Below are 19009 nucleotides of genomic sequence, written 5' to 3'. Positions count from 1 at the left end.
TTACATTCTACAGTATTGTACTATTCTATTACATTCTACAGTACTGTACTATTCTATTACATTCTACAGCCCTGTACTATTCTATTACATTCTACAGTCCTGTACTATTCTATTACATTCTACAGTCCTGTACTATTCTATTACATTATACAGTCCTGTACTATTCTATTACATTCTACAGTCCTGTACTATTCTATTACATTCTACAGTCCTGTACTATTATACTACATTATACAGTCCTGTACTATTCTATTACATTCTACAGTCCTGTACTATTCTATTACATTCTACAGTCCTGTACTATTCTATTACATTCTACAGTCCTGTACTATTCTATTACATTCTACAGTCCTGTACTATTCTATTACATTCTACAGTCCTGTACTATTCTATTACATTATACAGTCCTGTACTATTCTATTACATTCTACAGTACTGTACTATTCTATTACATTATACAGTCCTGTACTATTCTATTACATTATACAGTCCTGTACTATTCTATTACATTCTACAGTCCTGTACTATTCTACTACATTATACAGTCCTGTACTATTCTATTACATTCTACAGTCCTGTACTATTCTATTACATTCTACAGTCCTGTACTATTCTATTACATTCTACAGTCCTGTACTATTCTATTACATTCTACAGTCCTGTACTATTCTATTACATTCTACAGTCCTGTACTATTCTATTACATTCTACAGTCCTGTACTATTCTATTACATTCTACAGTCCTGTACTATTCTATTACATTCTACAGTCCTGTACTATTCTATTACTTTCTACAGTCCTGTACTATTCTATTACATTATACAGTCCTGTACTATTCTATGACAGTCCTGTACTATTCTATTACATTATACAGTCCTGTACTATTCTATTACATTCTACAGTTCTATTCTATTACATTATACAGTACTGTACTATTCTATTACATTATACAGTCCTGTACTATTCTATTACATTCTACAGTCCTGTACTATTCTATTACATTCTACAGCCCTGTACTATTCTATTACAGTCCTGTACTATTCTATTACATTATACAGTCCTGTACTATTCTATTACAGTCCTGTACTATTCTATTACATTATACAGTCCTGTACTATTCTATTACATTATACAGCCCTGTACTATTCTATTACATTCTACAGTCCTGTACTATTCTATTACATTATACAGTCCTGTACTATTCTATTACAGTATACAGTATTGTTTCTATTCTATTACATTATACAGTACTGTTTCTATTCTATTACAGTATACAGTCCTGTACTATTCTATTACATTATACAGTATTGTTTCTATTCTATTACATTCTACAGTCCTGTACTATTCTATTACTTTCTACAGTAAGAGGGAGAGTGGAGATCCATGGAGGGGTACGTTTTACCCCCCTGACAGCCCTAATGAGTCTGTGTTTGGGGATAGAGGAGAGATAGGGGTGCAGGCTGTGAGGTTAAATATGGGCACCCTGTCCAGAAATTCCTCAGTGGTGACCACACCATCTTTGTTGTTGTCCATTTTCTAACAGAGAAACAGCTGAATATGCAACGCTTTCTCCTCCCCGAGGACGTCTCAGGAGGAGTGGGATATGCAACAAACTATTTCCATTTCACACCACACACACTGTACAGGTTACACACTTACACCTGAAACAGGACAAGTATAAGTAACCTCTATTTGACCTTTTGGTTGTTCACAAAGTCAGAATGCAACAATAAGGAGGTTATGTCTAGAGGGTCCTTTTAAAACCCTTGTGAAAAACAATGGATGTAGACTTATCTAACCCTGGGGCCTGGATCCAATTAGAAACCGTGCTAAAGCATTTAAAAGGTCATTTCCAAATGAGCCAACATCTGCTGTGTTTACCTTGAATGTGATCTCCACTAACGCAGGAACTCTGCCTTTAAATAAAAGCATTGTCTACAAGCACATTAGGATTGAATCAAGGCCCACAGTGGATTCAGAAAGTATTCAGACCCCTTGACTTTTTCCACATTTTGTTAAGTTACAGCCTTATTCTAAAATGGATGAAATTGTTTATTTTCCCCTGAATCTACACACAATACTCATTAATGACAAAGCAAAAACACATTTAAAAATGTTTGCAAATGTATATAAAAAAAATACTGAAATATCACATTTACATAAGTATTCAGACCTGTCGTTAGTTCTGTTACCTGGAATAAGTTGTCGACATGCTCCATGGGTAAATTGTTCTGCATACAGGGGTACGTTTTTTATATTATTTAACCAAGTAAGTTGACTGAAAACACATTCTCATTTACAGCAACGACCTGGGGAATAGTTACAGGGAGAGGAGGGGGATGAATCAGCCAATTGGAAGCTGGGGATGATTAGGTGACCGTGATGGTGTGAGGGGCAGATAGGGAATTTAGCAAGGACACCAGGGTTAACACCCCTACTCTTATGATAAGTGGCATGGGATCTTTAGTGACCAGAGAGTCAGGACACCCGTTTAGCATCCCATCTGAAAGACAGCACCCTACACAGGGCAATGTCCCCAATCACTGCCCTGGGACATTATGATATTTTTTTTAGACCAGAGGAAAGAGTCCCTCCTAATGGCCCTCCAACACCACTTCCAGCAGCATCTGGTCTACCATCCAGGGACCAACCCTGCTTAGAATCAAGCCAGCAGTGGGATGCAGGGTGGTATGCTGCTGACAAACACATTCCCATCATACTGTATCATAGATGGAGTGCATGATATCAGTCATCCCCTGGAACGAACACCCCCCCCCCCCGGTCGAAAGTATTGCACCATATAGGGATTAGGGTGCCATTTGAGACAGAAACAGTGTAACAGAATATGACATTGGAATGTTGTACCAATACAGACATCAGTTTGTAGCAGTGTTGTTAGAGAGAGGTAAAGAGAATGTTTTATGTTCGGGCGCCAGGCAGTTATTAACCTGCTGAACTGAAAAGAGTAGGATAGATAGAGAACCACTACCAGACAGGTATTAACCTGCTGAACTGAAAAGAGTAGGATAGATAGAGAACCAGTACCAGACAGGTATTAACCTGCTGAACTGAAAAGAGTAGGATACATTTACATTTAAGTCATTTAGCAGACGCTCTTATCCAGAGCGACTTACAAGTTGGTGCATTCACCTTATGATATCCAGTGGAACAACCACTTTACAATAGTGCATCTAACTCTTTTAAAGGGGGGGGGGGATTAGAAGGATTACTTTATCCTATCCTAGGTATTCCTTAAAGAGGTGGTGTTTCAGGTGTTTCCGGAAGGTGGTGATTGACTCCGCTGACCTGGCGTCGTGGGGGAGTTTGTTCCACCATTGGGGTGCCAGAGCAGCGAACAGTTTTGACTGGGCTGAGCGGGAGCTGTACTTCCTTAGAGGTAGGGAGGCGAGCAGGCCAGAGGAGGATGAACGCAGTGCCCTTGTTTGGGTGTACGGCCTGATCAGAGCCTGAAGGTACGGAGGTGCCGTTCCCCTCACAGCTCCGTAGGCAAGCACCATGGTCTTGTAGCGGATGCGAGCTTCAACTGGAAGCCAGTGGAGAGAGCGGAGGATCGGGGTGACGTGAGAGAACTTGGGAAGGTTGAACACCAGACGGGCTGCGGCGTTCTGGATGAGTTGTAGGGGTTTAATGGCACAGGCAGGGAGCCCAGCCAACAGCGAGTTGCAGTAATCCAGACGGGAGATGACAAGTGCCTGGATTAGGACCTGCGCCGCTTCCTGTGTGAGGCAGGGTCGTACTCTGCGAATGTTGTAGAGCATGAACCTACAGGAACGGGTCACCGCCTTGATGTTAGTTGAGAACGACAGGGTGTTGTCCAGGATCACGCCAAGGTTCTTAGCACTCTGGGAGGAGGACACAATGGAGTTGTCAACCGTGATGGCGAGATCATGGAACGGGCAGTCCTTCCCCGGGAGGAAGAGCAGCTCTGTCTTGCCGAGGTTCCGCTTGAGGTGGTGATCCGTCATCCACACTGATATGTCTGCCAGACATGCAGAGATGCGATTCGCCACCTGGTTATCAGAAGGGGGAAAGGAGAAGATTAATTGTGTGTCGTCTGCATAGCAATGATAGGAGAGACCATGTGAGGATATGACAGAGCCAAGTGACTTGGTGTATAGCGAGAATAGGAGAGGGCCTAGAACAGAGCCCTGGGGGACACCAGTGGTGAGAGCACGTGGTGCGGAGACAGATTCTCGCCACGCCACCTGGTAGGAGCGACCTGTCAGGTAGGACGCAATCCAAGCGTGGGCCGCGCCGGAGATGCCCAACTCGGAGAGGGTGGAGAGGAGGATCTGATGTATCAAAGGCAGCCGATAGGTCTAGAAGGATGAGAGCAGGGGAGAGAGAGTTAGCTTTATCAGTGTGGAGCGCCTCCGTGACACAGAGAAGAGCAGTCTCAGTTGAATGACTAGTCTTGAAACCTGACTGATTTGGATCAAGAAGGTCATTCTGAGAGAGATAGCAGGAGAGCTGGCCAAGGACGGCACGTTCAAGAGTTTTGGAGAGAAAAGAAAGAAGGGATACTGGTCTGTAGTTGTTGACATCGGAGGGATCGAGTGTAGGTTTTTTCAGAAGGGGTGCAACTCTCGCTCTCACAGGGTAGGGCAGTGTGAGCAGAACCAGCGGTGTCGTTTGACTTAGCAAACGAGGATCGGATGTCGTCGACCTTCTTTTCAAAATGGTTGACGAAGTCATCCGCAGAGAGGGAGGAGGGGGGGGGGGGGGGGGGGAGGATTCAGGAGGGAGGAGAAGGTGGCAAAGAGCTTCCTAGGGTTAGAGGCAGATGCTTGGAATTTAGAGTGGTAGAAAGTGGCTTTAGCAGCAGAGACAGAAGAGGAGAATGTAGAGAGGAGGGAGTGAAAGGATGCCAGGTCCGCAGGGAGGCGAGTTTTCCTCCATTTCCGCTCGGCTGCCCGGAGCCCTGTTCTGTGAGCTCGCAATGAGTCGTCGAGCCACGGAGCAGGAGGGGAGGACCGAGCCGGCCTGGAGGAAAGGGTACATAGAGTTTCAAAGGATGCAGAAAATGAGGAGAGGAGGGTTGAGGAGGAAGAATCAGGAGATAGGTTGGAGAAGGTTTGAGCAGAGGGAAGAGATGATAGGATGGAAGAGGAGAGAGTAGCGGGGGAGAGAGAGCGAAGGTTGGGACGGCGCGATACCATCCGAGTAGGGGCAGTGTGGGAAGTGTTGGATGAGAGCGAGAGGGAAAAGGATACAAGGTAGTGGTCGGAGACTTGGAGGGGAGTTGCAATGAGATTAGTGGAAGAACAGCATCTAGTAAAGATGAAGTCAAGCGTATTGCCTGCCTTGTGAGTAGGGGGGGGAGGTGAGAGGGTGAGGTCAAAAGAGGAGAGGAGTGGAAAGAAGGAGGCAGAGAGGAATGAGTCAAAGGTAGACGTGGGGAGGTTAAAGTCACCCAGAACTGTGAGAGGTGAGCCATCCTCAGGAAAGGAACTTATCAAGGCGTCAAGCTCATTGATGAACTCTCCAAGGGAACCTGGAGGGCGATAAATGATAAGGATGTTAAGCTTGAAAGGGCTGGTAACTGTGACAGCATGGAATTCAAAGGAGGCGATAGACAGATGGGTCAGGGGAGAAAGAGAGAATGTCCACTTGGGAGAGATGAGGATCCCAGTGCCACCACCCCGCTGACCAGAAGCTCGTGGGCAGACGAGGAGAGAGCAGTAGGAGTAGCAGTGTTATCTGTGGTAATCCATGTTTCCGTCAGTGCCACGAAGTCGAGGGACTGGAGGGAAGCATAGGCTGAGATGAACTCTGCCTTGTTGGCCGCAGATCGGCAGTTCCAGAGGCTGCCGGAGACCTGGAACTCCACGTGGGTCGTGCGCGCTGGGACCACCAGGTTAGAGTGGCGGCGGCCACGCGGTGTGAAGCGTTTGTATGGTCTGTGCAGAGAGGAGAGAAGAGGGATAGACAGACACATAGTTGACAGGCTACAGAAGAGGCTACGCTAATGCAAAGGAGATTGGAATGACAAGTGGACTACACGTCTCGAATGTTCAGAAAGTTAAGCTTACGTTGCAAAAAATCTTATTGACTAAAATGATACAGTGCTGCTGGCTGGCTGGTGAAGTAGGCTAGCTAGCAGTGGCTGCGTTGTTGACTTAGTTTGAAAGTGTAGCTGGCTAGGTAGCCTCGGTAACTGGCTAGGTAACCTTGACAATTACTCTAAACTACACAATTATCTTGGATACAAAGACAGCAAAGACAGCAAAGACAACTATGTAGCTAGCTAACACTACACTAATCAAGTCGTTCCGTTGTAATGTAATAGTTTCTACAGTGCTGCTATTCGGTAGACGGTAGACGTTGGCTAGCTGGCTAGCTGCTGGCCAGCTAGCAGTGTTGCCTACGTTAGAAGGACGAAAATAGCTGGCTAGCTAACCTCGGTAATTACGATAATTACTCTAAGCTACACAATTATCCTGGATACAAGACAGCAAAGACAACTATGTAGCTAGCTAACACTACACTAATCAAGTCGTTCCGTTGTAATGTAATAGTTTCTACAGTGCTGCTATTCGGTAGACGGTAGACGTTGGCTAGCTGGCTAGCTGCTAGCAGCTAGCAGTGTTGACTACGTTGACTACGTTAGAGGGACGAAAATAGCTGGCTAGCTCGGTAATTACGATAATTACTCTAAACTACACAATTATCTTTGATACAAAGACGGCTATGTAGCTAGCTTGTACTGTAATGAAATGTAATACTACCTGCGGAGCGAAATGCGAAATGCGACCACTCGCTCCAAACCGGAAGCCATACTATAGATAGAGAACCACTACCAGACAGGTATTAACCTGCTGAACTGAAAAGAGTAGGATAGATAGAGAACCACTACCAGACAGGTATTAACCTGCTGAACTGAAAAGAGTAGGATAGATAGAGAACCACTATTAACCTGCTGAACTGAAAAGAGTAGGATAGATAGAGAACCACTACCAGACAGGTATTAACCTGTTGAACTGAAAAGAGTAGGATAGATAGAGAACCACTACCAGACAGGTATTAACCTGCTGAACTGAAAAGAGTAGGATAGATAGAGAACCACTACCAGACAGGTATTAACCTGCTGAACTGAAAAGAGTAGAATAGATAGAGAACCAGTACCAGACAGGTATTAACCTGCTGAACTGAAAAGTGAATAGAATGTGCAGATCTAGTTGCTCTCATGGGTGAGACAAAATAAGGTCAAACGATGCTTAAAATATCTCTGTAATGGAGCCAAAAGACTAACACAATACCCAGCAAACATGTCCACGTTGGCACAATGTGGCCCCAATGCAGGCTAAAATATTAGCCCCACATAGGGTTGATGTACCTTCGCACATGGCCTCTACATTGAGGGCAGCCCTCACTTTGCCTAAAATAAGCCCACCATTTTGGATCAGCTGCTTGTTACATTGTATCAGAAAGACAAAGTAGTTGCTATCATAAACACTGAACAAAAGTATAAAACACAGTATATAAAGTCTTGGTCCCATGTTTCATGAGCCAAAATAAAAGATCCAAGAAATGTTCCATACACATTTGAGGGAGCGTGCAATTGGCATGCTGACTGCAGGAATATCCAACAGAGCTCTTGCCAGAGAATTGAATGTTCATTTTTCTACAATAAGCCACCTCCGTTACACACACAGTTACCAGTTTTAGTTTTTCATACCACATGCGCTTATTTCAGTCTTTTACAGACTCATTGGCTGTATACTAGTTGTTTTTTTTAAATGTTTTTTTTGTGTATTTTACCCCCTTTTTCAATCTTGTCTCATCGCTGCACCTCCCCAAGGGGTTTGGGTTCACACATCCTCCGAAACATGACCCTCCAAACCGCGCTTAACACAACACGTTCAACTGACTACTGGGGTCAGCCTGCAGGCACCCAGCACGCCACAAGGAGTCGCTAGAACGTGATAAGCCAAGTTAAGCCCCCCTGGCTAAACCCTCCCCTAACCCAAACGACACTGTGCGCCGCCCTATGGGACTCCCGATCACTGCCGGTTGTGACACAGCCTGGGAATGAACCCGGGTCTGTAGTGACGCCTCTAGCACTGCGAAGCGCTGCGCCACTCGGGAGGCCCACAATACTTTAAAATAATTACATTACACAAAAGTTTAACTGCAACGACACTGTCAGTAACGGTTGCATACATTTTGTGACCTTAGAAGGTTCTATCTGAAAAAATATGATTCCGAGATAATTGGCTTTAAAGTTCCGAACCCTCATTGGTTTCACTGTTGTCAGCAATTTCTCTTATATTATTTTTTAACTCAACTAAATTCGAGTATTTTCAAACCACGCCCCCGGATATTCTAACGAGCCCCCGCCTCTACATCATGTTGGACTGGTGTGGGCTGGCCCGGTGTGGGCTAGCCCGTGTTGGACTGGTGTGGGCTGGCCTGTGCTGGGCCAGCCCGTGTTGGGCTTGGTGTGGGTCAACCCGTGTTGGGTTTGGTTTGGGTCAACCCGTGTTGGACTGGTTTAAGCTAGCCTGTTGGGCTTGGTGTGGGTCAACCCGTGTTGGGTTTGGTGTGGGTCAACCCGTGTTGGACTGGTTTAAGCTAGCCTGTTGGGCTTGGTGTGGGCCAGCCCGTGTTGGGCTTGGTGTGGGTCAACCCGTGTTGGGTTTGGTGTGGGTCAACCCATGTTGGACTGGTTTAAGCTAGCCTGTTGGGCTTGGTGTGGGCCAGCCCGTGTTGGGCTTGGTGTGGGTCAACCCGTGTTGGGTTTGGTGTGGGTCAACCCGTGTTGGACTGGTTTAAGCTAGCCTGTTGGGCTTGGTGTGGGCCAGCCCGTGTTGGGCTTGGTGTGGGTCAACCCGTGTTGGACTGGTGTGAGCTTTGTATGGGCCAGCCCTTTGGGGGCCAATGGGGTCCTGTTTGCTGGGTATGAATTGAGTGACAGCACAGCAGTTGAGCTTCTCTATCCAGTTAAAAGTTAACCAACCACGGGTGGCCTCACATGCCCATACCTCACATGCCCATACCTCACATGCCCATATCTAAAACGTATACGAAGGTGAAAATGGAAATACAGTCTAAAGCCGGGACTTTCAACATTCTACTAACTGTAAATTTGACTTTTGACACAAATCATCTAATTTGACAACTTTCCCAACAAGCTAGACAAAAAAATAGAACGTATGAAATATTGGTCTTCTCTGCTATTCAAATCAGAAATAGTTTTTACCCAATACAGCTGCTTTAGTAACCGCATCAACTACTTTCTCTCAACTTTGAAGTAATAACTCACTTTGAGGTCCTCCCTCGCCTCCTCCAGAGAGCAGCAGGCGTGTTGTTCTTGCAGCCTGGAGATCTGACACACCACACACACCGGCTGCTTGTCCACCAGACAGTACAGCTTCAGTATCTCTCCAAGTGTAGCGCAGTAACCCTCCAAATATGACCCGGCCGCCGCAGCCCTCAGCCCCCTCTCCTTCACAAAGGCCTCGCACAGGTTCTTCAAGACCAGGTTCCTCGGCGGTCTGGATCCGGAAGCAGACAGCCTTCTCCTGCAGATGGGGCATTCCTGGTATTCCCGGTGTTCCCAGTACTGCTGCAGGCAGGGTTTACAGAAGCTATGGCTGCAGGAGAGGAGGACGGGGTCTCTGTAGATGTCACAGCACACAGGACAGGAGAGATCCTCTTCTGGGAGGGAAGACCCTCTCCTTTCGTTGGTTGTTGGTTTGTTTTTCACTGCTGGTCCTGTGTGTGCGTGTGTCCACCAGACGGTGCACTGTTAAATTTAGTTTCACTTTCTTTACAAATTCAAGACCCAGAAGTTGTTAGAATCAAACTTTTAAACACTTTAAACTGAAATATAAAATCTACGATACAGTATATTTTCTTCATACAGTACAAACCTTAACTGATATCCATTTTCACTGGAAAAGTCCAGACACGACACTCCGCAACAGGCAAAAAAGAGATAGAGCAGGTGCAGGGAGTGAGTGGGAGAGAGAGAGAGAGAGAGAGAGATAAAGAAATATAGGCCCTGGGTGGGTGGAGATTTCACTTAAGGACCAATGGAATGGTCTACAATGTGCAAACCCCGCCCACCCGGGGCATTTGGCCATGCAAAACGAACTCACCCAATGAGAGAGAGAGAGAGAGAGAGAGAGAGAGAGAGAGAGAGAGAGAGAGAGAGAGAGAGAGAGAGAGAGAGAGAGAGAGAGAGCGAGAGCGAGAGCGAGAGAGAGAGAGAGAGAGAGAGAGAGAGAGAGAGAGAGATCTACACAGTAGGCGGGGTCAAAACCATAGAGGTAGATAGAGCGCCCTTCTTTGATCTGTGCCATCCTGGCTTCTGTGACAGCATAGGCAACACCATTAAGGGCCATATCCATTTTCCTTCTATGAGTTGGTAATCAAACTGAAAGTGTGCCTACCTTCATGTTCAAATCCAACCAAAAGTGCACATGGTCGTCCATACCGGAGAGAAATGCACAAACTGAAGAAATGCACAAAGTGAGAAAGGCTATAGTGGGTCTTTTTTTGCGCTTAATTTCCAAATCATCCTAAAGGATATAAAAATGTATTGTGTAGCTCAATGAAGTTACTTATAGGTGAACTGGACATGAAGTGTGAAAATGCTTAGGTACCATTGACTTGCATTGGATTCGTGCCGTAAATGCTAAACAGTTTGATTTGAAACAGTGGCCAGGTAAACAAAACCAAAGCATCTGTTGCTGTCATAGCGTCCTCCCCCAACAGGACGGGTAGCCTATCCTCATCTGTTGCTGTCATAGCGTCCTCCCCCAACAGGACGGGTAGCCTATCCTCATCTGTTGCTGTCATAGCGTCCTCCCCCAACAGGACGGGTAGCCTATCCTCATCTGTTGCTGTCATAGCGTCCTCCCCCAACAGGACGGGTAGCCTATCCTCATCTGTTGCTGTCATAGCGTCCTCCCCCAACAGGACGGGTAGCCTATCCTCATCTGTTGCTGTCATAGCGTCCTCCCCCAACAGGACGGGTAGCCTATCCTCATCTGTTGCTGTCATAGCTTCCTCCCCCAACAGGACGGGTAGCCTATCCTCATCAGAGAGGTCTTTCTTGTCCATAGACTGCTGAATGTAATGTGGGTGAACTATCCAAGTCCCGGTCTAAAGAGAGAGATAATTGTTGGTTTTTAGCCTAGGACTAGCTAGGTTTAATCTGTGTCCAGGAAGTCGTCCCTCACTGTTGTGAATCAAACCAGTGTCAGTGTTGAGTCTGGTCCTGATTGGTAACACTGGCCAGGGTCGGGGTGCAGCAGGAAACGCCATCCCGGTCAGAGAGGCGTTCTGAGGCGTTCTTCTCTCTGGTTGCCGTGACCACAGAGTGCCAGTGTTGGACCGGGCCAGCTGCTGCTACCGCTACCGGACCGACCGGACCGACTCCCCCGCTGCCGCCATGTCACCGTCATCGACACAATGGGCGTTTCCATGGAAACGGTGCAGGGCAGAGTGTGTTGTTCTCTCCGCCCCACGCGTTCCTGCTGGTGATCAGGGGGTGAGGTTCACAGAGGAGGAGAGGAACGCCGTGGTGAGGTGGATCCAGGAGAACTTTGGAGAAGAGTCTTTAATGTACACCATGGTGCTGTTCACTGGGGGAGACCAGCTAGAGGGGAAACCAGTGGAGGACCTACTGAAGGACAACAGTCAACTGCTACAACTAATCAGTACCTGCAGGGGCAGATATCATGTCTTCAACAACAAGGAGAAAGGTGACCACACTCAGGTCACAGAGCTGCTGGAGAAGATAGAGGAGATGGTGGAGAGCAATGGTGGAAACCACTTCAATGTCAACACACACCCAATAAGGGAGAAAGAAGGGTCTGGTGTGGTGGTCACCATGGTGATGTTAGTGGCAGTTGGCGCTGTGTTCAAATTGATCGTTGATGACTTATGGAGCAAAATACAAGATGGTGGGAACCTGGAGAGAAACGGACAGTGAAAGGTTGACTACTGAGAAAATGATTATCAATGTGTTATTACTAAATTAGAGCTTTGATCTAAGCTTTGGTTAGACTCATTCCTGTAATTTATGTGAGTGTAAATTATAGTCATATGTCATTCAAGGAGAAAATATTAAGCAATACTGTATCATGTATTGTTTTATCTAACACATTTGTATGCTGATATAACATTATGTAAAAAGAATAATTACATCAAATGATGGGAAAAAAAAAGAAATACATTTTAAATAAATAAAATAGAATTAGCGTATCATTTTATGACCAAATAAAATTATTTAACAAATGAATGAAAAGCAAATATATACTGTCTCTTCAAACAGTAGATACGTGTTTTACCATGTGCATATGTTTATGGTTTTACGAGCAGATAATTAATTCACAGACAGTACATGTACAGATGAATATGGGAAACGCATAAGAATTAGGGGGTAGGTCTATAGGAATCGTTATCTCTTATAGAACATGCTTGGAAATGGGACGATATGTCTGATTCATCCGATCCGCTAGGTGGCAGCATTGAGAATGTGGACGTGGAACAAAATCAGCAGAACCAGTCACTACTTCCCTTGCGCTGTGGATTCATGTGCGTTATTGTTTATCTTTGAATGCAAAAGTGTTTATTGCAAACGGGGATTGCAATTATTTCCTGATATAACTGTACTGGCTTCTCAGTAAACCGACTCTGAACACCCATGCCCGCCTCAGATTGTTGCCTTCGTCTCTGCAGGTAGGCTATTTGATGTCTCTTGCAGTCGTAACTAGCTAGCTGATGGTTAGCTAGCTCTGGTCCAGTGCGTGTTATTCTATTTAGGAGCAACTCGTTGTTTTCGCGTGATTAGACCAGAGCAAGCTGACCAAGCGTCATAAATCAGCCAATCAACTGAGTAACTACAGTAGCTATCGCTTTCCACAATGTAAGCTATCAAATAAACTTTGCTGCAAGTATCTAACTGTCGAGTTAATTGTCAATATGTAATCAATGCATTATTCATCCAAAAGTAACTTAGGTACTGCTTCGTTTTGCACCAACAGAATGCATTTGGTTGACTTTTTTTTCTCTCATTAAAAAAAGAGATCTCTCTTGCAGCAAAATATAGTGTTGAATTTCACAATGAAGATCTATTTATCCTATAATTATTTCATGGATTTTTAGGTTAGGGATGTGAAAGGTTTAAAAACCAATCAGGGGGTCTTTCTCACCAATAAGTTTATTTAATATATCTACTTTGGAGAGAATGCTATTGGTTTCCTTATTCTTCTTAATCAATTTGAGTCAAATTTATATTCTTCAATCTTACATTGTACGTTTAATTTTCTCTCAATTCTAATATTCTTATTTACTTTCTCTCCATTGAATCCATTATTTCGTACAGATGATGACCAGCTCTGTCTTTAAAGGAGAGGACAAGACATCCCCCACAGGGTTCCAGCCTAGAACTACAAGACCCTAGAATGATGACCAGCTCTGTCTTTAAAGGATAGGACAAGACATCCCCCATATGGTTCCAGCCTAGAGCTACAGGACCCTAGAATGATGACCAGCTCTGTCTTTAAAGGATAGGACAAGACATCCCCCATATGGTTCCAGCCTAGAGCTACAGGACCCTAGAATGATGACCAGCTCTGTCTTTAAAGGAGAGGACAAGACATCCCCCACAGGGTTCCAGTCTAGAGCTACAGGACCCTGAGACATTAGTTTAACAGAACCAGTTTCTCTGCCCAGATTGAGACTAGGGGTAATGTTCCCCTGCTCAGACGTTGCATTCATCAACCAATGGTTGCCTGCCACGCCATCAACTGTGTCATCGACTGACAGATTGCTATAACATGATTTGGTTAGTTGAAACTTAAAATACATATCCAGGCGCTGTGAGGTCAGGCGTCAGCAACTTCTGAGCAGAGGAACGCGCCTTACATTAACTCAAAATGGAGGGAGGAGATTTACTGCATAGCGTTAGCCTGAATCGACTCAAAATGGAGGGAGGAGATTTACTGCATAGCTGCATGGCTGCTGTCGTTTCTTTACCTATCGTGAGACTCCACAGACTAACGAAGGATCAACTGTCTCTCGCTGCTCAGAAGAACAATAACAAACCAGGCAGAAAACCAACGAAGAACAACTTCACCACCACCAGAGGAAAGAAACAATCCACAGGAAAAGGAAATGACTCTGCTGACAGCAAAAGTGTTTCTAGCCAGGAATCACCGGCCCCTAAGTGGTGGGGTCGCCCCAAGGGAACCAAAAACAAACCCAAAATAAGTCTACAACTCTCCAGCGCCATCTTGAGGCCTGACGAGATAAAACAAGAGGTAGGTTTATACTTGTGGCTTTTAAATTAACATTTAATTGAGATCTTGTATCGCATTTGTATCTTTCTGAGTGAATGTTACAGCTATATGTTTACTAGATATCTGTCTGTGTGAATGTTACAGCTATATGTTTACTAGATATGTCTGTTTGAATGTTACAGATATATTTTTACTAGATATCTGTCTGTGTGAATGTTACAGCTATATGTTTACTAGATATCTGTCTGTGTGAATGTTACAGCTATATGTTTACTAGATATCTGTCTGTTTGAATGTTACAGATATATGTTTACTAGATATCTGTCTGTGAATGTTACAGCTATACGTTTACTAGATATCTGTCTGTGTGAATGTTACAGATATATGTTTACTAGATATGTCTGTGTTAATGTTACAGATATATGTTTACTAGATATCTGGCTGTGTGAATGTTACACTAATGGTCAAAAGCTTTAAAACACCTACTCATTCAAGGTTTTTCTTTATTTTTACTATTTTCTACATTGTAGAATAATAGTGAAGACATCAAAACTATGAAATAATACATATGGAATCAAGAAGTAACCAAAAGTGTTAAACAAATAAAAATATATTTGCGATTCTTCAAATAGCCACCCTTTGCCTTGATGACAGCTTTGCACACTCTTGGCATTCTCTCAGCTTCATGAGGTAGTCACCTGGAGTGCATTTCAATTAACAGGTGTGCCTTGTTAATTTGTGGAATTTCTTTCCTCAATGTGTTTGAGCCAATCAGTTTTGTTGTGAGAAGGGGGGTATACAGAAGATAGCCCTATTTGGTAAAATACCAAGTCCATATTATGGCAAGAAGAGGTCAAATAAGCAAAGAGAAATGACAGTCCATCATTACTTAAAGACATGAAGGTCAGTCAATACAGGAAATTAAGAACTTTGAAAGTTTCTTCAAGTGCAGTTGCAAAAACCATCAAGCGCTATGATGAAACTGGCTCTCATGAGGACCGCCACAGGAATGGAAGACCCAGAGTTACCTCTGCTGTAGCGGAAAAGTTCATAAGAGTTGCTTGCCTCAAAAATTGCAGCCCAAGTAACAGACACATCTCAACATCAACTGTTCAGAGGAGAATGTGTGAATCAGGCCTTCATGGTGGAATTGCTGCAAAGAAACCACTACTAAAGGACACCAACAAGAAGAAGAGACTTGCTTGGACCAAGAAACACGAGCAATGGACATTAGACCGGTGGAAATCTGTCCTTTGGTCTGGAGTCCAAATTGGAGATTTTTGGTTCCAACCGCTGTGTCTTTGTGAGATGCGGTGTGGGTGAACAGATCTCTGCATGTGTATTTCCCACCGTAAAGCATGGAGGAGGTGTTATGGTGTGGGGGTGCTTTGCTGGTGACACTGTCTGTGATTTATGTAGAATTCAAGGCACACTTGACCAACATGGCTACCACAGCATTCTGCAGCGATACGCCATCACATCTGGTTTGCACTTAGTCCCACTATCATTTGTTTTTCAACAGAACAATGACCCAACACACCTTCAGGCCGTATAAGGGCTATTTTACCAAGAAGGAGAGCGATGGAGTGCTGCATCAGATGACCTGGCCTCCACAATCCCCCGACCTCAACCAAATTGAGATGGTTTGGGATGAGTCGGTCCGCATAGTGAAGGAAAAGCAGCCAACATGTTCAGCATATGTGGGGAACTCCTCCTAGACTGTTGGAAAAGCATTCCAGGTGAAGCTGGTTGAGAGAATGCCAATAGTGTGCAAAGCTGTCAAGGCAAAGGGTGGCTATTTGAAAGATGTCAAATATTTTGATTTAACACTTTTTTACTACATGATTCCATATGTGTCATTTCATAGTTTTGATGTCTTCACTATTATTCTACAATGTAGAAAATAGTACAAATAAAGAAAAACCCTTGAATGAGCAGGTGTTCTAAAGCTTTTGACCGGCAGTGTATGTTTACTATATATCTGTCTGTGTGAATGCTGCTGGTATATGTTTTACTAGATATCTTGACGTATCATACAACCAACGCTGAAGTCTCCTCTTGGAAAATAAAGCTATTCTATTCTAAACCAGGTGAAACAAGAGATGGACGAGCTGCCTATCGAAATGAGAAGTGATGAACACTGGTTGAACTCTGTGAAGCCAGAGAGCTACGACCCAGAGATGGGTAACACCAGGGGACCTACAGAGAGCGACCCCAGGACAGATGCACATCACCTGGGTATCAAGACGGAGGATGCCCCCCTGTACCACCAGGAAGGAGGGAGGCGGCTGCGGTCGTCTACCGTTCAGCTGCTCAATCTGGCTGCGTTGCGGTCCGAGACGGAATGGTGGCCTCGCAACCAGAAGGTCCGCCGGTTCCCGTGTCCAGATTGCGGCCAGAAGTTCTTCTCCAAAACCACACTGGAGTTACATTCCCGGATCCACACCCGGTACCAGCCGTACTCCTGTGAGGTGTGCCATAAAACCTTCTCCCGGAAAGGCGGTCTGGTCGAGCACCGACCAATCCATACGGCGGAACGCCCCTTCGCCTGCCTCCAATGTGGCAGAACCTTCACGTTCAAATCCAACCTGACCCGCCACATGCGTTTCCACGGTGACGCGCGGCCCTACGTCTGCTCCCAGTGCGGCCAAGGCTTCAAGATCTCCGCCCAACTCAAGAGCCACATGATTTCCCACAGCGGGAATAAACCGTACGTGTGCCCGGAGTGCGGCCAGTGTTTTGTCCGTTACATGAGTCTGAAGTATCACCGGCTGAGCCACACCGGCGAGCGCCCGCTGTCCTGCCCAGAGTGTCCCATGACCTTTGCCCGGCCGCACACCCTTATGATCCACCGGCGACAGCACACCGGGGAGACGCCGTTCTCTTGCCAGGACTGCGGGAAGAGGTTCAAACAGGGGTGCCAACTGAAAGACCACGTTAGAAGGAAACACACAGGGGAGAAACCATACAAATGCTCCGAATGTGACAAGTGCTTCGTCACTTCGGCGTCCCGTAAAGTGCACATGGTTGTCCACACAGGAGAGAAGCCGTACAAATGCACAGAGTGCTGTAGGAGCTACAGTCAGAGTGGGGGCCTGAAGAGGCACAGGTGTGAGCAGCAACCCAGGTGAGAGGAACCTCGGGCTACGCCCCAAATGGCATCCTATTCTCTAAGTAGTGCACTAGGGACCATAAGGCTCTGGTCAAAAGTAGTGCATTATATAGGGAATAGGGCTCTGGTCAAAAGTAGTGCACTATAATAGGGAATAGGGTGCCATTTGGGACATAGACCCAGTGTTCTGAGTGTAGGAACTGGAGAGTGGATCCTTAAAGCAGTACAGCTGTAAGCAGCCACGTAGGTGACAGAAGCCAGGTGAGAGGAGTCTCAGGTGTCCTGAGTTGGGAAACTGGCCTTTGTTTATGCAGGATTTAAAGAAGCAATCTGGGATCGGTACATACATTTTTTTAAACTTTGATTCTTGAGGAATATAACTTAGAAATGCCTCTTGAATTTTGTTAAATTGTCTGACCCCATCAGAACTCTAAGTATATGATCGCCTCACCAGGGAAAACAATAGGCTGTTCCATTGACTGTTCTATCAGTTATTGATCCCTCAATAAAATGATCTGTTTTCACTGTGATGCAGTCCCACTCTCACCTGATGTGTGATGTGAACGTTCAGGGCCGGTTTCCCAGACGCAGATTAAGCCAAGTCCTGGAATTAAAAGCAGGAGAATCTCCAGTGAAATAGGTTTTTATCCCAGCGCTAGGCTTCATCTGTGTCCGGGAAACCGGCCCTCGATGTTGTAAAACAGACAGTCTTTGTATTGAAACTTTGTATAGAAAACATCTACTATCTACTATTAATGGCATGGTTAGTAGAGACTGACAGCCTTTTGTTGGAGAGGATTATTAGGATGTATAGAACAGGTATGTACCATGATGATGGGTGGAACGGAGCAAATGGAATGGCTTCTAGCACATGGAAACCATATGTTTGATGTATCTGATGCCATTCCATCTATTCCGATCCAGTTATTCACCACAAGCCCGTCCTCCCCAATTAAGGTGCCACCAACTTCCTGTGGTGCCATGCTTATGTCATTTTTGCCCAACTGATTAATAGAACTGATCGATAAACGTGTGTGTGAATGATAAGGGTTAGTCAAAAAGAGAAGACCGTAAAAGTGCTGGTTTAAACAACACTGACAGGTTCAGGCTCTTTAAGGGATGATGGAGAAGATTACAATATAACTGAAGAATCACACTGCTTAAAGGTGAGATCCCTTTCAGCTACTAAACCAGAGCCGTGTCTTACGTATCCAGCAGGTTAGTGTGATTAACAGGGTTGGCTGTAGGAAGGATCTATGTGACATTTTGCTTTGACCTTTGACCTTGTAGCCTAACGGGGCAGTTGAAGGGCACTACGAAACACGCCAGCACTGCATGAACTTGAGAGTTGACTAAAAGTAGTTGTATGAATCTGCTATATTCTTAGCTAACTAAATGGACTACGAATATATGTATTTTTACTTATACTGATTGAGGTATATTAACGATGTAAAAATAATCTGAAATATAACAGGAATCAATTTCAGATTGCTGCAATATTGCTTGCTATAAGTTACATTGGGACAATGTTCAGTCATTTGGTGACCTGTTTTTCTTGAAGCGACTTTTAGTTTTTTTATTAACTAAACCACACCTGTTTTATTGATAAGGTCATTCCATG

The 19009-nt window shown here is 44.9% G+C and overlaps 1 protein-coding gene across 1 annotated transcript; it reads left to right on the top strand.

Annotated features, from left to right (window-relative positions):
- Window positions 1–12469: 12469 nt before the first annotated feature.
- Window positions 12470–17918, top strand: LOC139568053 (zinc finger protein 154-like). Its single transcript, XM_071389752.1, has 3 exons — window positions 12470–12714; window positions 13361–14297; window positions 16367–17918. Exons 2-3 carry the CDS (start codon window positions 13914–13916, stop codon window positions 17405–17407), a joined length of 1425 nt encoding a protein of 474 aa, XP_071245853.1. The 5' UTR covers window positions 12470–12714; window positions 13361–13913; the 3' UTR covers window positions 17408–17918.
- The last annotated feature ends 1091 nt before the right edge of the window (window positions 17919–19009 follow it).

The sequence above is a fragment of the Salvelinus alpinus genome, chromosome 2, assembly GCF_045679555.1.
Source record: "Salvelinus alpinus chromosome 2, SLU_Salpinus.1, whole genome shotgun sequence".
In the NCBI taxonomy this organism is placed as follows: domain Eukaryota; kingdom Metazoa; phylum Chordata; class Actinopteri; order Salmoniformes; family Salmonidae; genus Salvelinus; species Salvelinus alpinus.
The sequence above is the reverse complement of the archived record's forward strand: the minus strand, read 5'-3'. Positions and strand labels throughout refer to the sequence as shown.

Excerpts from the sequence above, each read along its gene's own strand:
- LOC139568053 (XM_071389752.1), top strand. The coding sequence starts at position 13,914 with ATGGAGGGAGGAGATTTACTGCATAGCGTTAGCCTGAATCGACTCAAA. Across the intron at positions 14,298-16,366 it reads CTGACGAGATAAAACAAGAG|GTGAAACAAGAGATGGACGA; the intron begins GTAGGTTTATAC and ends ATTCTAAACCAG.